Source organism: Anomaloglossus baeobatrachus, chromosome 3 (assembly GCF_048569485.1).
Source record: "Anomaloglossus baeobatrachus isolate aAnoBae1 chromosome 3, aAnoBae1.hap1, whole genome shotgun sequence".
NCBI classification, from domain to species: Eukaryota; Metazoa; Chordata; class Amphibia; order Anura; family Aromobatidae; genus Anomaloglossus; species Anomaloglossus baeobatrachus.
In genome coordinates, this window is record NC_134355.1 from 69,723,447 (window position 1) to 69,748,108 (window position 24,662).

Genomic DNA, 24,662 nt, shown 5'->3' on the forward strand with positions numbered 1-24,662 from the left:
TCATCTGGCGTAGCACCCCATCACTCTCCTTCTTAGTCAACCAGCCCTTACATAGCCTGGAGGTGTGTTTGGGGTCATTGTCCTGTTGAAAAATAAATGATGGTCCAACTAAACGCAAACCGGATGGAATAGCACGCCGCTGCAAGATGCTGTGGTAGCCATGCTGGTTCTGTATTCCTTCAATTTTGAATAAATCCCCAACAGTGTCACCAGCAAAGCACCCCCACACCATCACACCTCCTCCTCCATGCTTCACGGTGGGAACCAGGCATGTAGAGTCCATCCATTCACCTTTTCTACAAAGACACGGTGGTTGGATCCAAAGATCTCAAATTTGGACTCATCAGACCAAAGCACAGATTTCCACTGGTCTAATGTCCATTCCTTGTGTTCTTTAGCCCAAACAAGTCTCTTCTGCTTGTTGCCTGTCCTTAGCAGTGGTTTCCTAGCAGCTATTTTACCATGAAGGCCTGCTGCACAAAGTCTCCTCTTCACAGTTCTAGAGATGAGAAGGTGCGTCCAAACTTTTGGTCTGTATTGTGTGTCTGTTTCTGTGTGTGTGTGTGTGTGTGTGTGTGTGTGTGTGTGTGTGTGTGTGTGTGTGTGTGTGTGTGTGTATATATATATATATATATATATATATATATATATATATATATATATATATATATATATATATATATATATATATATATATATATATAATATATATATATAATATATATATATAAATAATAATAATAGAGCGGATTCTATGTAATAAGGGACAGTGCTATACATCACAAGGGATGACCCTAAACAATAAAGGGTGAATGCTATACATAAAGGACCGCACTATACATGACTAGAGAGGACAGTACATAATAGAGGATGCTATGTAATAAGGAACAGCATTAAACATAGAAAAAAAGGTTACTATGCAATTAGGGACTGCACTATACATAATAAGGGAGGAAGCTATATAATATGGGACAACGTTATAAATAATTAAAACTGGACATCTTGTGGTGGGCGAATAGTAACTAGTCGTGTTCGGATAATGCTTACCGGATACGAAGTACTATTCCAGTGTTTGTCACAACAAGAATATGCTTGGGTTCCCCATTGACTTATATTAGGTTCGTTATTTGTGATGACTGTCGGAATAGTACTTTTGGATTCGTTACGAATAATCTGCACACAAATGGTTACTACTCGCCCATCACTATTTATGATAAAGGATGGCGCTATACATAAAACAAGAAAGGAAACTATATAATAAGGGACAGCCCTATATATAATAGAGCAAGCTATGTAATAAGGGATGGCACTATATATAATAGAGCAGGCTATGTAATAAGGGATGGCACTATATATAATAGAGCAGGCTATGTAATAAGGGATGGCACTATATATAATAGAGCAAGCTATGTAATAAGGGATGGCACTATATATAATAGAGCAGGCTATGTAATAAGGGATGGCACTATATATAATAGAGCAGGCTATGTAATAAGGGATGGCACTATATATAATAGAGCAGGCTATGTAATAAGGGATGGCACTATATATAATAGAGCAGGCTATGTAATAAGGGATAGCACTATATATAATAGAGCAGGCTATGTAATAAGGGATGGCACTATATATAATAGAGCAGGCTATGTAATAAGGGATGGCACTATACATGAGTACACTCAATAGAAGGGATGGCATTATACATAAGGAAGATTGTTTTACAAACTAGACCTTTACAGCTTCTGTTTTTAGACCTTAGTGTTTGGAATTCACTAAAAAATCTAGATATGTGTCACTGCTTATAAAATCTAAATATGTGTCACTGCTTATAATATTATCAGCTTTTATTTGCATTCTGTAATGAGAAATGTCAAAATATCTGTCGCCCTTGGTGAAATATGTTAAATATTGCACTAAAGCACGTTGAGTAGTAGGCCGAGCTTGTACAGTGTAAACCTTTGACCGGTAATGAGCGGCAGTTAAATATTAAGTTCACTATCTACGCAGTTGGAAAATATTGACTGCTTCTTATCCGAAGCAGTTGTGTCTTGCATTACTGGCTTAATACTCTTCATTAAAGGAGTTTTCTGCTTCGGGCAATCTGTTTTTGTAAAAAGGGTCCTCCGTGGATCTGGTAAAACTAGAAACCCCTTTAGCATTTTGGTAAATTCTGTGAATCATTTATGGTTATGCAGGGATTCGCTCAGCACAAAGCTACATGTACACCGTGGGGATTGTGTGGATGCAGGAGCAGTGACCACCGTGAGCTGCAGTGGCCACAATGAAAGGAAATTCTGATCTTGACCGTTTTAGCTCTCAAATTACTAGCGACTGCATCTAAATTAATACAAAAAGTGGGGGCCACCAATAAAAAACATTTCTTTCTGTTAGGGGGTGCTCAGTGCTTTTTAATACAGAGGGTGCCAGAGTAAGTCCCAACCGGTATGATGCCTATGTGAGTCCGGATTGTCTTCATGATTTCAAGTGTTTAAACACTTTTTGGATGTGACCTCGTCTGTCGTTGTCATTCCCCACGCTGAAAGGAGCTATACATATACTATACATATAGGTAGTTACCTGTACGATCCTTTATATGACCAGGCCATCCCTATCACAGTGTAGATGTCATATGATCGAGCAATAAACGTCATTCATCACATTTTGTAATGATATAAAAGTTCTCCTTTGTTAGCAGCATGTAATTTTTTTTATTTTTTACTCATATAGCGCCAATAATTTGGCAGCACTTTACAGACCGCATCATCATAATACCCCTTAACTTGCATAATCTAAATTCCCTACCAATATATCTTTGGAGTGTGCATGGAAACTGGAGAATCTGGTGGAAACCGCGCAAACACGGGAAGAACATACAAAGTCCTTTCAGATGTTCATCTTGGTGGGATTTGAGTCCAGGACCTTAAGGCCCCGTTACACACAATGACGTATATATATCGTCGGGGTCACGGATTCAGTGACGCACATCCGGCATCGTTAGCGACATTGTTGCGTGTGACACCAATGAGCGACCGTTAATGATGGAACATACTCACCAAAATCGTCAATCGTTGACACGTCGTTTATTTTCAAAAAATCGTTGATTGTTGAGGATGCAGGTTGTTCATCGTTCCCGAGGCAGCACACATCACTACATGTGACACCTCGGTAACGACGAACTACAGCTTATCTTCGGTCGCCGGCAATGAGGAAGGAAGGAGGTGGGCGGGATGTTACGGTCGCTCAACTCCACCCCTCCGCTTCTATTGGGCGGCCGCTTAGTGACGCCGCACGACCCGCCCCCTTAGAAAAGAGGCGGTTCGCCAGCCACAGCGACGTCGCTAGGCAGGTAAGTCCGTTTGACGGCTCCTAACGATATTGTGCGCCACGGGCATAGATTTGCCCGTGACGCACAACCGACGGGGGCGGGTACTTTCACCAGCGATATCTCTGCGTGTAAAGCCCCCTTTGGCGCTGCAAAGCAACAGTGTTAGCCATGGAGCCACCGTGCTGCTCATATCTAAATGATGTATTTGCTGTTGGAAATGTAATGTAAACTATATGATAGACAGAGGGGAAGGGAACTATCACTTGAGCGATCATTAGTGTTTATAAAAAAAACCTTTACAAATTTATGTATGTAAACGAACTTGCAAGGGAATTTTAGGGTCTATGATGTCTGTGGTGGGGTTTGGGGTGTGTGCAATATGGAGGGGGGCACCTTTGATGAGATTTAAGGGCTGTGTGATTCTGGGGGGATGCCTGTGGTGGTATTTTGATGGGGGAGGCGATGCTGGAGGATGACTGTAATGGGATTTTTTTTGCTGTATAAATCTGTAGGTATGCCTGTGGTGGGATTTGCATGGTGTACAATGCTGGGGATGCCTGCAGTGGGATTTTGGGGATCTATAATTATGTGGGCAGGTCTGTAGTGGGTGTTTAGGGAGATGTGCAATGCTGAGGGCACACCTGTGGTGGAATTTTGAGAAGTGTGTGATTTTTAGGAGGATGCCTATGGTACGATTTGGGTGTCTATAATGCTGGGAGGTGCCTATGGTGTGAGTTTGAGAGTGTTCGTTGCTGGGAGGATGTCTGTGTAAGATTTGGTGGGGGTTTACAGTGCTGGAGGAGGATACCTGTGGTGGGATTTTGGGGTCTATAATGCTGTCCAGATGCCTATGGTGGGATATGGGGTGTGTTTAATACTGGGGTGAAGTGTATGGTTGGATTTACACCCCAGGGACAGCGCCCTTAGCCCTACAATCCAGGGAGAGTGCCCTTAGCCCTACAACCCAGGCACAGCTCTTGTGTAGTCCTTCTACCCAGGGAGCGTTATGTTATAGCCCCTGGCCAGTATATGCATTGCAGTCCATGCCTGCGTGGAGATCTGCATGAGTCATTAAAGTTACATGCAACCCTTTGAAGGCAACCATAATGCTGATGTGGCCCTTGGTGAAAATGAGTTTGACATCCCTGATGGATGATCCCTGAACTTGTCATCCTGTTGTGTGTTGGGAATCTGTAGTTCTGTCTTTGGTCATTATGAATGTACGTGTTTTGCATCTTCTGTCCATTTCATGGAAATGTTGTTTTTCTAGAAGTCACGAAGTTCCCACCAGTTTGTGTTTTTGGTTTTTTGGGTTTTTTTTGTAACATTGCAGAAACTAGTTTGGGAATTTTGAAGCCAAAGCACTTTAAGATGCAACCTGGTCATTATAGTTTAAGGTCAAATGTTCCAAAAGTCAGATTCTCACTGATTAGCGTGTTCTAGCTACAGATGTGACCATCTTTCCGGATAGAGGTTGTCAAACAGTAATTATTTTTCTTTTTAGGAATGAATTGATTAAAAATAACAAAATGGGCATACTTGCCTTCCATTGCCCCTGCAGAACTAGTACAGGAGACCTTCTCTGGAAGTGGTGACTAGAAGAGCTCATCATCATTGACTCTCTCTATGAATATGTGCTCTTCTAGTTACCTGACTGAGCTGGGACTTCTGAATGAAGCAAGCTCTTCTTCTGGAGCCAGCAGACATCTTCTGAGAGATGATGCTAAAAGGTAATTATTAGAGTTGAGCGGATCGGTCATAATCCAGGACCGGCGGATCCGGATTGGGTTTCCGCCAAAGTCCGGATCTGATCCGGAATCCGCGGCCATACAAATCAATGGGGAACGGAATCTGGGACGAGAGACATCGAGAGAGAGAGACATCGAGAGAGAGAGACATCGAGCGAGAGAGAGAGACATCGAGCGAGAGAGAGAGACATCGAGAGAGAGAGACATCGAGAGAGAGAGACATCGAGAGAGAGACATCGAGAGAGAGACATCGAGCGAGAGACATCGAGCGAGAGACATCGAGCGAGAGACATCGAGAGAGAGAGACATCGAGAGAGAGAGAGAGAGACATCGAGAGAGAGAGAGAGAGACATCGAGAGAGAGAGAGACATCGAGAGAGAGAGACATCGAGAGAGAGAGAGACATCGAGAGAGAGAGAGACATCGAGAGAGAGAGAGACATCGAGAGAGAGAGAGACATCGAGAGAGAGAGAGAGAGACATCGAGAGAGAGAGAGAGACATCGAGAGAGAGAGACATCGAGAGAGAGAGAGAGAGACATCGAGAGAGAGAGAGACATCGAGAGAGAGAGAGACATCGAGAGAGAGAGAGACATCGAGAGAGAGAGAGAGAGAGACATCGAGAGAGAGGGACATCGAGAGAGAGAGAGACATCGAGAGAGAGCGAGACATCGAGAGAGAGCGAGACATCGAGAGAGACATCGAGAGAGACATCGAGAGAGACATCGAGAGAGAGAGAGAGACATCGAGAGAGAGAGAGACGAGAGAGAGAGACATCGAGAGAGAGAGAGAGACATCGAGAGAGCGAGACATCGAGAGAGAGAGAGACATCGAGAGAGACATCGAGAGAGAGCGATCTGGATCGTGCACCCCGAATCCCAGGTACTGGTCGGACTCGGATCGGGCACTCAAACCGTGCGGATACGGATTTTGCTGATCCGAGTCCACTCAACACTAGTAATTATGCCTCTGTTTTATTATTTTCAATTTGTCCATTGCCTAAAAGTAAATTAATAACTTACTATTGGGAAAGTCCTTTAAGGACTTCAATCTGTCTTGATATAGAAGACAACGTATATTGTGAGATACTAGAAAAACCGTTGACTACAAGTCACATCACAGCCACTGATTGGTCAAACAGACACATAACCTAAACCTCTCCCAACAGATTATTATGAGTACATGTACGGATGTGATCTGGTGCCCCAAGGCTTAGGGGCACTTTGCACACTGCGACATCGCAGGCCGATGCTGCGATGCCGAGTGCGATAGTCCCCGCCCCCGTCGCAGCAGCGATATGTGGTGATAGCTGCCGTAGCGAACATTATCGCTACGGCAGCTTCACACACACACTCACCTGCCGTGCGACGTCCCTGTGGCTGGCGACCCGCCTCCTTGTTAAGGGGGCGGGTCGTGCGGCGTCACTGTGACGTCACACGGCAGGCGGCCAATCGGAGCGGAGGGGTGGAGATGAGCAGGATGTAAACATCCCGCCCACCTCCTTCCTTCCGCATATCCTACGGAAGCCGCGGTGACGCCGGTAGGAGATGTTCCTCGCTCCTGCGGCTTCACACACAGCGATGTGTGCTGCCGCAGGAGCGAGGAACAACATCGGACCGTCGCGGCAGCGTAATCATGGATTACGCCGACGCTGCACCGATGATACGATTACGACGATTTTGCGCTCGTTAATCGTATCATCGAGACTTTACACACTACGATGTCGCATGCGATGCCGGAAGTGCGTCATTTTCAATTTGACCCCACCGACATCGCACCTGCGATGTCGCAGTGTGCAAAGCCGCCTTAGGCTATGATGAGTTAGGGTAAAAGTTAAAGAACAATAAATCTGTATAGGCGATCACATGCTGAAATGGTAAAGGTATTTTAAATGGATATTCCCATATTGACCATTCATGGTGGATCTAAGGATGTGGATTGGTCGTTAATGTTTGTGGTCTCCTCTCTAGGAATCCCATCCATAGAGTTCTCACATTCTTCAGTTCGAAGTTACTTTCAGCAGCTGCTTTTCCACATTGAAATCAATGTACAGTATATCTTACAAGTCTATATCTAGTGGATTTAGCCCATGTGAGAGGTTTTCTGGGGATTAGATTAGTTTTAGTACAATGACATCTGTGTACTCTGTTATGGTGAATTCTAGCATTAGGTCACTTTGGTGAATAAAAGTTCATTTTAATTAATAGATCTTGGAAAAATAAGTTCCACAATTGGATGTGTTGAAGAAAAATTTAAAAAAAAAAATAGGCTGGAAAGTATTTTACCTCACAATAAGAATCAGCTGTGATCTTGTACTGTAATGTCTGTATAATTTTGTTTCCTTCCTTCCCTGCCCCGGAGATGTGTTATGATCAGACCATGTCCCTGTACGGTCAGACACGGCCATTACACAGTACACCGCAGGGACACATATACAAGATTATCTCCGCACAGGAACTTTTTTTTTTAATTTTTTTTTTTTTTTTTTTTTTTAAACCCATCCAATTATGGAAATAATTATTATTCCAAGATTTATTAATTTAATGTTAAGTTTGCTCATGAGAAAATCCTTTTAACCCCTTCAGGACCTATGACGTACCCATACATCATAGTTAGGAAGGGGTTCCCAATCTATGACGTATAGGTACGTCATGGCGATTGTACAGGACACCGGAGCTATGCCTCCACAATCGCCACGAGGAGCTTGGCTTACATGACAGCCAAACCCCGGCTCTTACAGCCAGGAATGGTGCCTGTATGTTTAACCCCCTAAATGTTGTGATCTACAGTGATAGCAGCATTTAGGGGCTGGGGGAGGGAGTGCGCTCTCACAAGTGAATGGGACCTTTAGCGATGTGATCACGGAGACCTGATCGTTGCCATGACAACCCAAGGTCATCATGACAACATCTGGGTCACACAGCTACAACAGCAAAAATTTCCAATTTGCATATTAACATGAAATATGCTAACTACACGTAACTTTAGATTTTAAAGAGAATCAGGAGTAATTACACATAAGTCTAAAACCTATATCTTTGATTTGATCTAGTTAAAAACAATATTTCAGTGCACGACACAAACCATAGACAGGCTAAAGAGTAACTTCCATTAGACTAAATAATAGGTGTATAGTACAATAAAGTATTTATACAAGAGGCTCACTACACCTGAAGATTAATCCAAAGAGGGGTGTATTTTTCCAAAATGTGGTTATTTGAGTGGTGTCTGCTTTACTGGCACTTAGGGGCACTGCATATGGAGTCTGCAAACTATTCTACAAAAGTTTGGGCTCCAGAACTCCCTCCCGAGCTTTGTCGTGTTGATAAACAGTGCTGTACAGTCACTTGTGGGGTATTGCCACGTTCAGAAGAAATTGTGTAACACATTACATTTTTACCTATTTCCCTTGTGAAAGTTGGAAAGCTGGGTTTTAAACAACAATATAGTGGTAAAAATGTAATTTCTTTTTGTTCATTGTCCAATAGTGTAACATTTTGTGACACATCTGTGGTGTCAATATGCTCACTACACCCCTGGATGAATTCACTGAGGGATGCAGTGTATAAAATAGGGTCAGTTGTGGGGGATTTCTGGTGCTCTTGCATTTCAGGGGCGTTGCCAATGTGACATGGCACCCACAAACCATTCCAACTAAATCTGAACTCAAATATGGTGCTCCTTCCATTCTTTACTTTGTACTGTGCCTCAAAAGTAGTTTTCGACCACACATGAACTCTTGGTGTACTCGGGAGAAATTGTACAACAAATTGTCGGGTTCACGATCTCCTATTACCCTAGTAAATTTAAAAAAAATTGGGGTTAAAGCAACAATTTTGTGGTTAAAAATGTGTTTTTTCATTTTAACAGCTCAACGTTAAAATATTCTGTGAAGCATCTGGTGGTTCAAGGTGCTCACCAAACATCTAGTAAAATTCCTTGAGGGGTTTAGTTCCCAAAATGGGGTCACTTTTGAGGGGACGCCACTGTTTAGGCACCTCAGGGGCTTTTCCAATGTGACATGGCACCCGCAAACAATTCCAACTAAATCTGAACTCCGATATGGCGCTCTTTCCAATCTTCACTTTGTACTGTGCCTCAAAAGTATTTTTTGACTACATATGGATTACTGGCGTACTCAGGAGAAATAGCACAACAAATTGTCAAATTGTGTGGTCCATTCATATCCTATTACCTTTGAAAATTAAAGATTTTGGATTGAAACAATATTTTTGTGGTTAAATGTATTTTTTTTTTTTTTCATTTTCACGGCTCAACATTATAAAATTCTGTGAATCACCTGGAGATTCAAAGTGCTCACCAAACATATTTCCTTGAGGGGTATAGTTTCCAAAATGGGCTCACTTGTGGGGGAGCTCCGTTATTTAGGCTCTGCAAACGTGCCCTGACGTCTGCTAACGACTGCAGCTATTTTAGTTTTCAAGGGCTCCTTCCCTTCCGAGCCCTGCTGTGCGCCCAAACAGTAGATTTACACCACGTATGGGCTATCTACGTACTCGGGAAAAATTGCACGCTTAATTTTTTTTTCCTGTTACCCTTGGTAAAATAAAGGATTGGTGTTAAAACAACAATTCTGTGAGAAAAAGTAAAAATTTCATTTTTTTTTCCCTTCCACATTGCACCTAAAGGCTTAATCAATTTCTTGAATGTGATTTTGAGTACTTTGAGGGGTGCAGTTTTTGGAATAGCGTCACTTTTGGGTATTTTCAGTCATCTAGGCCTCTTAGAGCCACGAAAGAACAGTCTCAAAATCACTGAGATCTGTTGAAGCGTTCCTGAGCTTTCATACTGTGACACTGGTCAGAATTGAAAAAATTTGTTCAGGAAGTTGAAGGAGTTAAGATCTATTGATTTAATATGGACTATGTGGGGAAAACCCCTTTAAGTTCTTATCAAGATAGCAGAAGGTCACTATTCGCCATTGTTGGGAGATTTGTATACGTTGGTACCGCTTTCCGCTTTACAATGACAGAGTGAGGCTGAATTTACATTTAGGCTGTGTGCACACAGTGCATTTTATCGCATTTTTTAGGGCAGTTTTGTCATAAAACAGCATTCAAATCCTTAGGCCAGCAAAGTCAATGGGAATCCTGACGTTTTGTTCATGTTGCTCTTTTTTTCCCATTGCAAATTTGGTGCAAAAATAAATCTGCAGCATGTCAGTTCGGTCAGCATTTTTCCACCCCAGAAGGTATAGAAAATGCAGTAAAAAAAATGCTCTCCTTTTTTTTTTTTTTTTTTTTTGTGTGCCAGGAGATGCATATTTGGTGCCGAAATTTCTGCAACCAAATCCTCAGCGTGCGCACACAGCCGTACTCGTAATACAAGAAGCCGACTAATTGCCGACGATTGTTGACTAATTAGGAGCAGTGTTCTGGTAATTTAATTTATTGCTTTAGTGAGCAATATGTATAATATACTGTCTATATATAATATAACCGCCACTGCTTGACTGCTTCAACCTCTAATATGTAACCAGGATTAGCCTTTAGTAAAACTTTTTTCTTTGTCAGCCATTTACATGTAAAGCAATAATCATGGGTAGAGATGAGCGAACCCACAGATGTTCAGCAGATCTGGACGGAATTTAAAAAAAAAAAAAAAAATCCAGTTTGGGACCATACTTCAACCCAAACACTGTACCCCGTTTAAGTCTATGGGGAGCCGAACATTTTGCTGTAAAATGGTGGTAGGGTTATGGGGGCTGCAAAGCAGGACAGTTATACTTGGAGTCTCCTGCACAGCTGTCGCACTGCTTCCGTATCCGCTCATTTAACACTCATATATATGCACTGCTTCCCCTGCCCGCCGACAGTCCCGATGTCTGTGATTGGTTGCAGTCACACCGCGCCCCTACCTTGTGTAGCAGTCTCTAATTGTTTGAAATCACATACACTGTCTGCGTCCCTATAATGGTGTAAAAATAAATAAATGTTGGCGTAGGGTCTCCCCGTATTGTGATACCCAGCCATGATAAAGCATACGGCTACAGGCTGCAGACCCCAGCCATGTGCGTTATCTTGGCGGTGTCTGAAAATAAGAAGAGCTGCATGCGTACTATGTTTGTTTGGTTTTTTTGTATAGTTTTTTTCTAAAAATGTAATCATTTTAAAAAAGTGTGCGGTCCCCACAATTTTGATACCAAGCCATGATAAAACTAACAGCTGGTGGTTGGTATTCTCGGGCTAGGGAGGCATATGGTTATTGGTCCCCCAGGCTGAAAATATCATTAGATCCATTAGATGCTACAATTCCAGCACTTTGCCCGCCTCTTCCCGATTGCCCTGGTGCGGTGGCAATCAGGGAAATATTAAGAGTTAATGACAGCTCACAGCTGCCACTAATATCTAGATTAGTAATGGATATGGGTCTCTGAGACAACCCCCCCCCAATTACTACTCCTGTAAGTGAAAAGAAATAAATAAAGTATTTTCTTCAGTGTTTTTGTTTATTTGAAATAAAAATGCAATAAAAACCACCCACGTTCTCCAATTTATTAACCCCCAAGCACCCAGGTCAAACGTTATCCACACGAGGTCCCACGACGATCTCGGCTCTGCTATAATCTGAAGTCACAGCTCGTGTGCTCATTAGAGAACATGACTGCCCACTGCAGCTTCAGGCAGGTGTCCGGTAGAGATCCTGAACTTTGCAGTTCAGGTTCCCCCATCACTAATCATGGGCAAAATCAAATAACATTAAAAATTAATTTAATAAAATAACCTAAGTTCAGGCTTGAACAAATGTAATGGTCAAAGGTCTAGGAACCCAAACACACTGTAGGATCAGGTCAACACACCCAAATTTTAGACTGACTGATGCACCTGTTGTCAACATAAGTGATTATCAGTTATTTCTTTTAGATACTCTATATGGCAGGCACAGTTTTTAATTTTATCTCCTTTTCAAAACCTCTGCTTACTCAATTTGATGCCGGTAGACCCACATGGCCACTGCTGTAGCTACATCCTACGAGCCGGTACTGGCAATGACTGGATGGTTCCTGCATTTATTCTGGGAGGAGATCAAAAGAACACCCAGGGGCACTATAACTGTAGTAATCGCTGTAGATGGAGACCATTGTCAGCACCAGTCACATGATGGGTCATCATTATGTATGTCAGAGCTCTAGATTGTAAAAAAAAAAAAAGGTATTGTCAAGGATTTTAGGCACTGTCTATGGGCATTGTGTGTGAATTGTTACATGGCACCTATCACAAACTTTTGCCATTGCAAACCGCCATTGTAGTGATATATTTACTGATGGCATCATTTTGAAGGGAACCTGTCAGGCGCAATATGCATCCAGAACCACGAGCAGTTCTGAGTGTATATTGCTAATCCCTGCCTAACCGTCCCTGTATACACTAGCATAGATAAAGAGATCTTTAGAAAAAGTATTTCTAATGATTTTTTTTTTCTGTATGCTAAGTGAGCGCAGTGACTAGTCCCAAGGGTGTTAGTTCCCCTGGCTAGTAGTCGCCCCCATTAGTATGTTAGTACGTCCCTGTGGGTGTGCTATCATGCTAATGAATGTGTAGCTTCAGAGGATGATCTCACTCACCTCTCCACTGCCATCACCGCGCAACACTGGATTTCGGCTCAGTGCTCATGATCCCGGAGTTTGGGTCATGCACACTACTTCAGTTTAAAGCCGGACACGTACACCTGGCTTCATAGTGTCAATGACCTAAACTCCGGGATCATGCACACTGAGCCGAAATCCCTCGTTGGACGCGATGGCAGCGGAGAGGTGAGTGAGATCATCCTCTGACGCTGCACATTCATTAGCACGTTAGCACGCCCAGGGGACTAGTGCCCTCTCATTAACATACGATATAAGATCTTTAGAAATACTTTTTCTAAAGATCCCTTTATCTATGCTAGTGTATACAGGGACGGTTAGGCAGGGATTCGAGATATGCACCCAGAACTGCTCGTGGATCCGGATGCATATTGGACCTGACAGGTTCTTTTAAACAAGCCTTGGAATATGCAATCTAGTATTTTGTGTTTTAGAAATGCTCTTTTATTCAGCAACTTGAAATATAAATGATCCTGTGATATTGCCCTCCCCCAGGCATGATTGATATAAATATATATAATATAATATATATATATATATATATATATATATATATATATAATTACAGTACAGACCAAAAGTTTGGACACACCTTCTCATTCAAAGAGTTTTTTCTTTATTTTCATGACTGAAAATTGTAGATTCACATTGAAGGCATCAAAACTATGAATTAACACATGCAGAATGAAATATTTAACAAAAAAGTGTGAAACAACTGAAAATATGTCTTATATTGTAGGTTCTTCAAAGTAGCCAACTTTTGCTTTGATTACTGCTTTGCACACTCTTGGCATTCTCTTAATGAGCTTCAAGAGGTAGTCACCGGAAATGGTTTTCACTTCACAGGTATGCCCTGTTAGGTTTAATAAGTGGGATTTCTTGCCTTATAAATGGGGTTGGGACCATCAGTTGTGTTGTGCAGAAGTCTGGTGGATACACAGCTGATAGTCCTACTGAATAGACTGTTAGAATTTTGTATTATGGCAAGAAAAAAGCAGCTAAGTAAAGAAAAACGAGTGGCCATCATTACTTTAAGAAATGAAGGTCAGTCAGTCCGAAAAATTGGGAAAACTTTGAAAGTGTTACCAAGTGCCGTGGCAAAAACCATTCAACGCTACAAAGAAACTGGCTCACATGAGGACCACCCCAGGAAAAGAAGACCAAGAGTCCCCTCTGCTGCGGAGGATAAGTTTATCCGAGTCAGCAGCCTCAGAAATCTCAAGTTAACAGCAGCTCAGATTAGAGAGCAGGTCAGTGCCACACAGAGTTCTAGCAGCAGACACATCTCTAGAACAACTGTTAAGAGGAGACTGTGCAGCAGCCTTCATGGTAAAATAGCTGCTAGGAAACCACTGCTAAGGACAGGCAACAAGCAGAAGAGACTTGTTTAGGCTGAAGAACACAAGGAATAGACATTAGACCAGTGGAAATCTGTGCTTTGGTCTGATGAGTCCAAATTTTGAGATCTTTGGATCCAACCACTGTGTCTTTGTGCGACGCAGAAAAGGTGAACGGATGGACTCTACATGCCTGGTTCCCACTATGAAGCATGGAGGAGGAGGTGTCATGGTGTGGGGGTGCTTTGTTGGTGGCACTGTTGGGGATTTATTCAAAATTGAAGGCATACTGAACCAGCATGCCTACCACAGCATCTTGCAGCAACGTGCTATTCCATCCGGTTTGCGTTTAGTTGGACCATCATTTATTTTTCAACAGGACAATGACCCCAAACACACCTCCAGGCTGTGTAAGGGCTATTTGACTAAGAAGGAGAGTGATGGGGTGCTACGCCAGATGACTTGGTCTCCACAGTCACTAGACCTGAACCCAATCGAGATGGTTTGGGGTGAGCTGGACCGCAGAGTGAAGGCAAAAGGGCCAACAAGTGCTAAGCATCTCTGGAAACTCCTTCAACACTGTTGGAAAACCATTTCCGGTGACTACCTCTTGAAGCTCATCAAGAGAATGCCAAGAGTGTGCAAAGTAGTAATGAAAGCAAAAGGTGGCTACTTTGAAGAACCTAGAATATAAGACATATTTTCAGTTGTTTCACACTTTAAGTATTTCATTCCGCATGTGTTAATTCATAGTTTTGATGCCTTCAATGTGAATCTACAATTTTCAGAGTCATGAAAATAAAGAAAACTCTTTGAATGAGAAGGTATGTCCAAACTATAATATATATAATATTTATTGGGAAAACTGACAAATGTTGCGCATGAACACAACGTGGTGGCATGGTGACCATGAAGTGTCTAAAAACAGGACTGGATTACCATTTCTGGCGTAGGCACCGCTTGTGGAAGTTGATGACCCCAATTCATTAAAGCACCATTCAATAATTTTTGGATCTTTTCTTTTTTTTTTGTTTTTATTTCCAACTGGAGTGGTACTTTTAATCAAAGCTCTTTGCACTTTAGTCTTCTACTCACCTTACAATGTCTTCATTATCTATCACCGCCACTTCAGTCAGTCTCCGACTGTTTGTGACCTGCCAGATCACTGTAGATCACTTTTCAATGTCAGTCTATGGGAGCCTCATTCTGGCTCTCATAGACTTACATCAAGAGCTTGTCACATAACAACTGACTTCTGGACAGTCAAAAGTTATGGTCACTGGATGTCGCCACACAATCAGAGCTTATATTAAAAGCCCCACTCCAGCACTAAAAAAAACTGAAATGGTGCTTTAAGTAAAGTGCACATCTTAATGAAATATTCTCATCTTATTCCAGCGGCCCCATTCATTAAGACTGGCGGGCACCACACCAGCCTTGTCTTACTGAATCAGCCTTTTATTTTAGGCCCAGGCAGCCGCAGAGAGCTTAATGATGTTAGTGAAAAATTCCTTGACATTGATAAGACTTTAGGAGACAGTGAAGGTTAAAAGACACAAGCAATAATCTCATGTTCCGTCCTCTATTTCTATTTATTGCCTCAAGTGTTTTATTCTATTAACTACGTGTGTCCTTTTCCCTCCTAGGAGTCTGAATTTCTGTGCCTAGAACTCGATGAAACAAAGATGAATGAAATGCTCAAAAAATTGTCAGAGGTGGAAGAAAACTTGGCAGCATTAACCCGCATCAGCTAACAAGCTCCCGACACAACGTTTTGACTTTTCTGCTATTTTTTTTGTTGTTTTTTTTTTAATTAAATAAATCTTTCACAAAGAATTTTTAGTGTGTAGTTTTTATTAGTGTTTGCAATACAGTATATGGTGATAAGAACATATGTCACATTTTTACACCTCAATCTTATAAAGGGAAAATCTTCAAGCTCTTTGGAATTTTGTTTCCGATGAGTTAAGCAACTTTTCCCTCGGACTCCTCGCATTCCGCTCGGACCAATATTAGCCTATGTCCCAGCACCCATGAGCGATTATTTTCTCTGCCCCAATCGGACCGAGAAAACAATCGCAGCATGCTGCTATTGTAACGCGAGACTCTTTTTCTTCCATTCATTCAAGTTTATGGGGCGAGAGGAAGATCACACTGCACTCGCTGGACACCAGAGTATCGCGAGTGCAGGGCGAGAATGGCAATAGCCAGCAACGGAGGAGAGAGGAAGAGAAATCCCTCCTCAGCGCCGGCCCACCTATCAGCTGTGGTCTGATCGCATGATCGGACCTCAGTTGCAGAGACACTCGGATGACACTCGGCTCCTGGTGTCCTGCCAGCGTGAGCAGAGTGTCAGGCGAGGATCGCATTAGTCCCAGTGTGGCCCCGGCCTTAACATGTATGCTCAGCTGATCTGAGTGTACATACGTACAGGAGGGTGAGATGGCTGTAATCGAAGTGTATTATCCGCCAACAGCTAAATAATGCATTTGGCCCCCTTAGCCCCTTCCTACTAAAGCCAATTTTCATTTTTTCAATTTCATCTTTTCTTCCAAGGCCCATCATTTTTTAATTACTCTGTCTACATAACCACTTAAGGGTTTATTTGTTTCGGGACAAGTTGAAGTTTTGAATGACACTATCCTTATTATACAATTTACTGGAAAACAGGAAAAAAAAAAAGTCTAAATGTTGTGAAACTGAAAAAAATGCCACTATTGTTTTTTGAGTTTTGTTTTTCTGTTGTACATTGTGTGATGAATGTGACCTGCAGCATGATTTTTCAAGTTAGTACAATTACATTGATTACAAATGAGTATACTTAGGTTATTTTTTTTTTTTTATAATTTTTTTTCAAAAAAATAACCTGACATTTGATATATGCTGACTAAACATACCATATTATTTGGTTTATAAGACACATCAAATTATACGATGCACCCCAAATTTAGAGGAAAAGCAAAGTAAAAAAAAAATGGGTTCCATCTTACAATCCGGTGGGGTCTTACCTGGAGTGGGCAGCAGCGGTGGTGGTGCGGGATCACAGGAGGTAGCGGCAGAGATTGAGTAGGGCGATGCTGCGGGCAGTGCAGTGGGTGTCCCAGATGGTCACTTCGGGCGCAGTGAGACGGGCAACTTCCAGAAACTGTAGGCGGTGTGGACTTCAAAGAAATGGCACCCAGAGTCAGCTCATTTGGAGATGGAGCTCTTGGCCCAAGATCTCAACTGTGCATGCGCCACCTCTGGATACCATTTTCCTTAAGTCTGCTCTTCTAGGAGATCAATAGGCCAAAGGTGGGGTGTACGTGTGGCGCCCTGGCCTAGCCAGGTCGTCGGAGATAACACAAACACCCCACCCCCAGTAGACAGGGATACCAGCCAAACACAAAACCCTGGTTGCCTCCCTCCAGTGTCTGATGTCCACACCAGGTGGGGCGGAGCCAAGCGGTTGGCCCCGCCCACCGAGGAGTTCACAGGCCTGGAGGCGGGAAAATTGTGCGTTAGAGTTGGGAGTATGAAGAGTGAGGAGTGAACACTCGGGTGTCTGGGTTTGTGGCCCAGGCACCAACAGCAAGGTTGGCAGACGGTGGTGGCCGTCTGCAGGAGTGGTGAAGCAACGCGGAACCGTAGGACCGGGGTCGGGCGACGGCCCGCCGGTACCGACCGGGGAGCGAAGTGAAGCCAGCACACACAGGCAGGGCCATCAGACCACGACCAGGCTTGGAGCCGCCAATAGTCAAATCCGAATGGGACTGGAACCCCAGGGGTTTCCTAACAGCAAAAGTCCCGATTGAAGGCAACCGCCCACACCGTGAGGGTATACAGCTACCGCCTACGGCTAGAGACCCAAGGGCCAGCGCCTGCGGGCAAACGGGATCCTCCGGTACCCATACACCGGGGAGCGGACTACCGTTGGGGATCCATAGTAGTCAAAAGGAGAACATCAAGGTGCAGGGAAAGACAGCCGCCATCACCTGTCCGGGGAGAGACACTGCAGCCGGCTGCGGCACCCATCCATCCAGCCGTTTGGTTTACCGAGGACTTTGTACCTTTCTTACTGAGTGAGTACACCCGTGCCATCCGGCACCGCGCCGCGCTATCCCTGCAACCCTGCACCTCACCAACCCTGCCTCCCCGTCACATCATCGGGCCCTGGGACCACCGACCCCTACCCACGGAGGGGGAAAACAATATCCCAGCTGCTCCCTTCCATCGCTCCCGGGATCCCCGTCACCAGCAGCGGTGGTGCCCATCTTCACCACGACCCGTGGGTGGCATCACGGACTAAATCCCCCAAACTAAACACCCCTTTCACTCACGGGCGAGGAGCGCCGCTCGAGTCCCCGGGTCCGGCCCACAGCTCGAGCCACCGAGCAGCCGCAGCAGCGCCGGACCCGAGCGTTAGCGAGCGCGCAGCAGCAGTGGCGTCCTCCCTGCCCGCGACATACGCAGATGAGATCTTGAGCTGAGAGCTTTATCTGTGCACACGTCGACGCCGGGTGTTATTATTTGAAGTCCAAACCGCCGATAACATTTTCAGGATGACCCGCGCAGATCAGCGCCCGCGGCCCCAGCATGGCGCCCGCAGTATTTCTCCTGTGACGCCTCTTCACCATCCCCAGTACTTTAGAAGCCGCCGGGGACCGAGCCGTACTGTAGACAAGTTGGAAAGGCAGGTCCCCGGCAGCATCTCCCCACCTGATGCACTGGACAGACAGCTCTCTGCCTATACGCGCAGGAGGGTGATCTGCATGTCTGACTGGTCTACAGCACCACTTAGACCCCAGCAGCTATTAAAGTTTGTTTTTTCTCTAAAAAGAGAAATTGTTTCAGAATTTAACATACTTGGCTGAGATCAAACACCAGTGCCCGATACAAGCTGCCCAAGTGGCTTCAGAAGTGCAGCAACCAAAAAATATCCAATAAGGCGCTATTTTTTATTTTTTTACTTTATCGTGTACTGTATACGAGTGAACTTATTTTAGATTTTGAGGCTGTGAGCCCACTATGAGTTTTTAGTGAGCTTGGTGCCTCCAAAACTGAGCACCTTACAGTTCCAGCCAAGTGAATGAGATTTATAGAAATCTAGTGCCTTCTGAGCAAATCCACAACATGTCAATTTCTTTTGCAGGTGCGCTGAGTTTTCTGCACAGAATTTCTCCATAGACTAAAGGCCACTTTACACACAGAGAGAAATCTTTGGCAGATTTGTGGTTGCAGTGAAATCATGGACATATTGTTCCATTTGTACACAGCCACAAACCTGGAACTGATTGTCCACAATTTCACTGCAACCACAGCTCTGCCGCAGATTTATCTGTGTGTGACAGGGCCTTTAATGCGGGAAAAAACACAGGGGAAAAAATGCACTTGCAGTGTGTTTTTGCTGCGAAAATGCATCACTCATGTAAACTGCACATAAGTGTAGTCATGCCTGAAAGTGTTGGTACCCTTGTTGCAGAAAATAAAGCATTTGTCCCAGAATATTACTGCAATTACATATGTTTTTTCATACAGGTTTATTTCTTTTGTGTGTATTGGTACAACACAAAAAAAGAGAAAAAAGCAAATTGGAAATAATTTCACACACAACCCCAAAAATGGGCCGGACAAAATTGTTGGCAACTTTCCAAAACGTGATGCTTGTTCAAACTCATTTGTGGTAAGCAACAGGTGTTGGCAATATGAAAATCACACCTAAACCAGATAAAAAGGGGAGAAGTTGACTCCTTCTTTGCATTGTTTGTCTGTGTGTGTCACACTAAGGGGTACTTTGCACGTTGCGACATCGCTACTGCGATATCGTCGGGGTCAAATCGAAAGTGACGCACATCCGGCGCCAGTAACGACGTCGCAACGTGTAAAGCCTAGAAGCACCGAAAAACAATCGCAAAAGCGTCAAATCAGTGATCTGTAAAATGTCGGTCATTTCCATAATTTCGCTGCAGCGACAGGTACGATGTTGTTCCTGCGGCAGCACACATCACTGTGTCTGAAGCCGCAGGAGCAAGTAACTTCTCCTTACCTGCGTTCCACCTGCAATGAGGAAGGAAGGAGGTGGGCGGGATGTTTACGTTCCGCTCATCTCCGCCCCTCCGCTTCTATTAGCCGCCTGCCGTGTGACGCCGCACGACGCGCCCCCTTAGGAAGGAGGCGGGTCGCCGGCCAGAGCGACGTCGCAGGGCAGGTAAGTGCATGTGAAGCTGCCGTAGCGATGCGATGCGATAATGTTCGCTATGGCAGCTATCACAAGAGATCGCATCTGCGACCGGGTCGGGGACTATCGTGCTCGGTATCGCTACAATCGGCTAGCGATGTCGCAGCGTGCAAAGTACCCCTAAGAATGGACAACAATTTTGGTTCTCAAGTCTTCAATCTCAAGGTTACAAGTCCATCTCCAGAGATCTTGACGTTCCTTTGTTCACAGTGTGCTACATAATTGAAAGGTTTATAATCCATGGCACTGTAGCTTATCTCCCTGAACATGGATGGCAGAGAAGAATTTTTGAAAAATTGCAGTGCAGGATAATCTGGAAGGTGGATAAGCAGCGCCCATCAAGTTCCCAAGAAATGAAAGCTGTCCTGCAGGATCAGGGTGCATTACTGTAACCGCAAACTATATGTCCACGTTTCAATGAACTGAAACACTATGGCAGGAGACCCAGGAGGACCCCACTGCTGACACAGACCTAAAAAGCTGGACTGCAGTTTGCCAAAATGTATGTGAGTAAGCCAAAGTCTTTCTGGGAAATTAGACTTGTGGTGAGATGAGACCAAAATTATGCTTTTTGGTGAAGCACATCATTCTACTGTTTACCGAAAATGGAATGAGGCCTACATAAAAAAGAACACAGTACCTACTGTCAAATATGATGGAGGTTCAAAGATGCTTTGGGGTTATTTTGCAGCCTCTGACACTGGGTGAACTGACTGTGTGCAAGGCATCATGAAATCTGAAGATTAGCAAATTGTGGGTCGCAATGTAGGGTCCAGTGTCAGAAAGTTGGGTTTGCATCCTGGGTAGGTTAAGGACAATGACCCCAAACATACGTCAAGAAGCCCACAGAAATGGATGGAAACAAAGCACTGAAGAGTTCTGAAGTGGCAGTAATGAGTCTGGATCTAAATCCCATTGCCATCTGTGGAGAGATCTTAAAATTGCTGTTGGGAGAACACACCTTCGAATATGAAAGACCTGGAGCAGGTTGCAAAAGATGAGTAATTCAAAATTCCAGTTGAGAGGTGTAAGAAGCTTGACATATGTTTATAGGAAGCGATTTGATTGCAGTTATTTATTGCAAAGGGCGTGCAACCAAATAATAAGCTGAGGGTGCCAACAATTTGGTCCCACCGATTTTTGGAGTTTTGTATAAAATTATGTCCAATTTGACCCTTTTTTTTTCTTAGTTTTGTATGTTGTTTCAATTGCAATAATTTTCTTGGAGAAATTCTTCATTTTTCTGGAATAATTTAAAGGGCACCAACACGTTTGGCCATAACTGTATATCAATAAAGTTTTTGTTAAATCCAAATACCAGTAAGTATCAAAAACAGAGCAGACTTAGTGAAAACATGAGATTCCAACAAGAGACACAAAATTAGAATCAGAAAAAAAACGGAGCTTTTCAGGCCAATTAAAAAAATGTTTAATTTAAACAAAGTAAAACCACATACAATACACACCATCATAGAAAAAGTGGTAAAGTGCTATTTGAAAAGGAATACCCACAAGCATGTGAGAGACAGGGGCTAGGGGTTATATAGACAAAATACTAGGGAGCCCAAATAGTGTTAAATAATGCAAGTTGTCTAGCCAGTAGAATGAAGCTACCAGAGGTGACTTGCTTAAGATGTGATCATATATTAATCAGCAGCTTACCAATTGTTAGTATGCCTCACCCCCGTGTCCACATGAAACAAAACCCCTCCAACGTGCGTTTCACGTCACAGTATCCGCTTCCTCAGGGCGCCCTGAGGAAGCTGATACTATGTGACACGAAACGCGCGTTGGAGGGGTTTTGTCCACTCAACATGGTTCATCTTTATCATCTACTAGCTGTAGTACCCAGGCATTGCCCGGGATAGTAACTGTCTCTCTCCCAGTCTCTGTCTGTCTGTGTCTGTCTGTCTATGTCTCTTTCTGTCTCTCGATCTCTCCCCGTCTGTCTTTCTCTCTCCCCGTCTGTCTCTGTCTCTCTCCGTCTCCCCACCGATATAATGTTACCTCACACAAAAGCTTGTTATACTATGAATGTCTTTCGTTCCTATAGCAACCAATCAGAGCTGCTATTAATAACCTGTAGCTTCCAGCTCCATTGACTCTAATGGAGGCAGGTTTTTTGGAGAGTAACTGTAAAGCGCGGGGTTAAATTTTCCCGTCAAAACATAGTCTATGACGTTTCCTGAGTCACATGAGGCATCTGTGCAAAATTTCGTGATTGTAAATGCAACGGTGCGGATTTCTTTTAGCATACACACATACATACATACACACATGTATACATACATACACCCAGCTTTATATATTAGACCTGACACCGGTTGATCATTTTCCATACCGTGAAAATTAATCCATAGGCTGTTCTTAGTGCTGTAAATAAGTTCCATTTTTCTAGGGGGTCTGTCACCAGATTTTGCAATACAAATGGCATACATTATTAAAAAGATCTAGTAAACCTGCTGCTTTTGGTGTACTTACTACCATAGACTATGCCCGGTTAACGAACAAGATAGGTTCTGTTTTTTTTATTCTTAAGTTGAGTTTGAACGCAAGAGGGCCAGCAAATGGTTAAAAAAAATAAATAAATCAGCCTTCTTGCTTTATGGCCTTCCTGCTTCCTGTTGTCCAGTCGTCGTCCTTTCTTCGTTGGTTGCCACATCTCCGGCCTCTTCATTACAGGTCAGACTTCCAGCACATTCAGGGCTTGAAGGATACTGTGTATTCTAATGTCACGACTCATATCTTGATGGCGCGATGTGAAGACACATTGTGACCTCTGAGGCCTGAACCCGGCCAGAAGACCTGGCCTATAGTAAAGAGGCCAGAGATCGCAATGGCGAAAAGAAGAGGACTGGATGGCAGGCAGCGAGGAGGCCGTACAGGAGAAAAATCAGGCAAGTATTGGTTGTGTTTTTGTTTTTTTCCTCCAGCTTACGCTTGTAAATGAGTCACATCTAGGTCAGATGTTCGTAACTTGGGAATTGCCTGTATGTCACAATGACTGAATAATCCTTTTTACAAGTTTTCCCTTCCGATAGCATTTGACTCATTTGCACACTTGACAAAACTTTCCAACAGTATTTTACAGCCATTCTGATGTTGATTTTCATATACCTCATCAGGCCTAGTGGAGCTATTTAATAACCTATGAAGTTTCTATTGTGAAATCTGGTGACAGATCAAACATCAGTTAAAGCATCACTTCAGCTTTTCAGGATTTTTTTCAGTTCTGGAATGGCGCTTTAAATGTAAGCTCTCTGCCAAACTTCTTAAAATTGGCCTCCGCCAGCGTTCTACTTTTTCGTTCCTTAAAGGGATCACAAAACAATTTGAAAAAGTGAAAAAGCTTTATTGAAATAACAATGTGGACAAGTCCTGGCTCAAAGAGCAGCAGGAGCACACAAACGGACAACTTTAAAACCAATTAAGGCCATGTGCGCACGTTGTGTTCAGTACCTTGCAGAAATGAACGTATCCTCTGGCAGAATTTGTCATTGTCAAATTTGGTTATGACCACATAAACGCTGGAAATACGCATGCGTTTTTGACGCGTTTTGACCGCGTTTTACATGCATTTCCAGTGCTTAAAAAGGGTTCCGTTTTCAATACAAAGACACTACTAAATAAAGTTTAAACATTCAAACACTATGGAAAAAAATGAAAAAAAAAAACCCCAAAAACCTTTAAATAATACACTATAATGATGATTTCCCGGAAATTATAATTTAGAATTAATAAAAATGTTCTAAATAAAGTAACATTTTTGTTTGACTATTTGTTTGGAGTCGGGCTTTTTGTGAGCGCAAATGGAAACCTCTTGACCTCATTATAATACCAAAAACGCATGTTTTGATTTTGTCAAAAAAGCATGCATTTTGCATCAAAAAAGCATGTAAAACGCTAGAATTTTGTTTTAGGATGTGTTTTGATAATTCTCATTGACTTCACTGTTGGCAAAACGCTGCCAAAATGGCAAAAATAATTGACATGTTGCTTCTTCAAACGCAGAGATTTTGATAAATTTTTTACACCAAAAACACTGAGTTTTTAAAATCATCGTGCGCACAAGAAAGCCCTATTTTCCGTAGACTTTGCTTGGAAAGCAAAACGCATGCAATTTTGCATTAAAACGCTGAAGCTCAAAATGCTGCCGAAACACATGAAAAAACGCAACGTGCGCACTAGGCCTAAAAAGCCAGAGAGGCATAAAACCCCGACACGCCGACCTCCAATAGGATATTAGAACAATATAGAGGTCCTCACCCTTATAAATACAACTACAAAATGATCCTCCCCTTGGACTAGTGTAACAAATGAATATAGGTATAACCAGTTGGTATACAATATCAGGCTACATAAGGAAAAATAACCAAATCAGACTAAATGAGGGTATCACCAGTTATTATGCAATATCGAGCATGTAATAATATAC

At 43.2% G+C, this 24,662-nt stretch overlaps 1 protein-coding gene across 2 annotated transcripts in view; it reads left to right on the forward strand.

Annotated features, from left to right (window-relative positions):
- Positions 1-15,846, forward strand: part of COMMD1 (copper metabolism domain containing 1) — a 143,316-nt gene extending 127,470 nt beyond the window's left edge. The window contains exon 3 of one of the 2 annotated variants that reach the window (XM_075338042.1): positions 15,657-15,846. In XM_075338042.1, coding sequence (XP_075194157.1) covers positions 15,657-15,764 — 108 coding nt within the window. In that variant the 3' untranslated portion in view covers positions 15,765-15,846. The remainder of the gene's footprint in view (positions 1-15,656) is intronic. The other variant, XM_075338043.1, reaches the window with a different exon arrangement.
- The last annotated feature ends 8,816 nt before the right edge of the window (positions 15,847-24,662 follow it).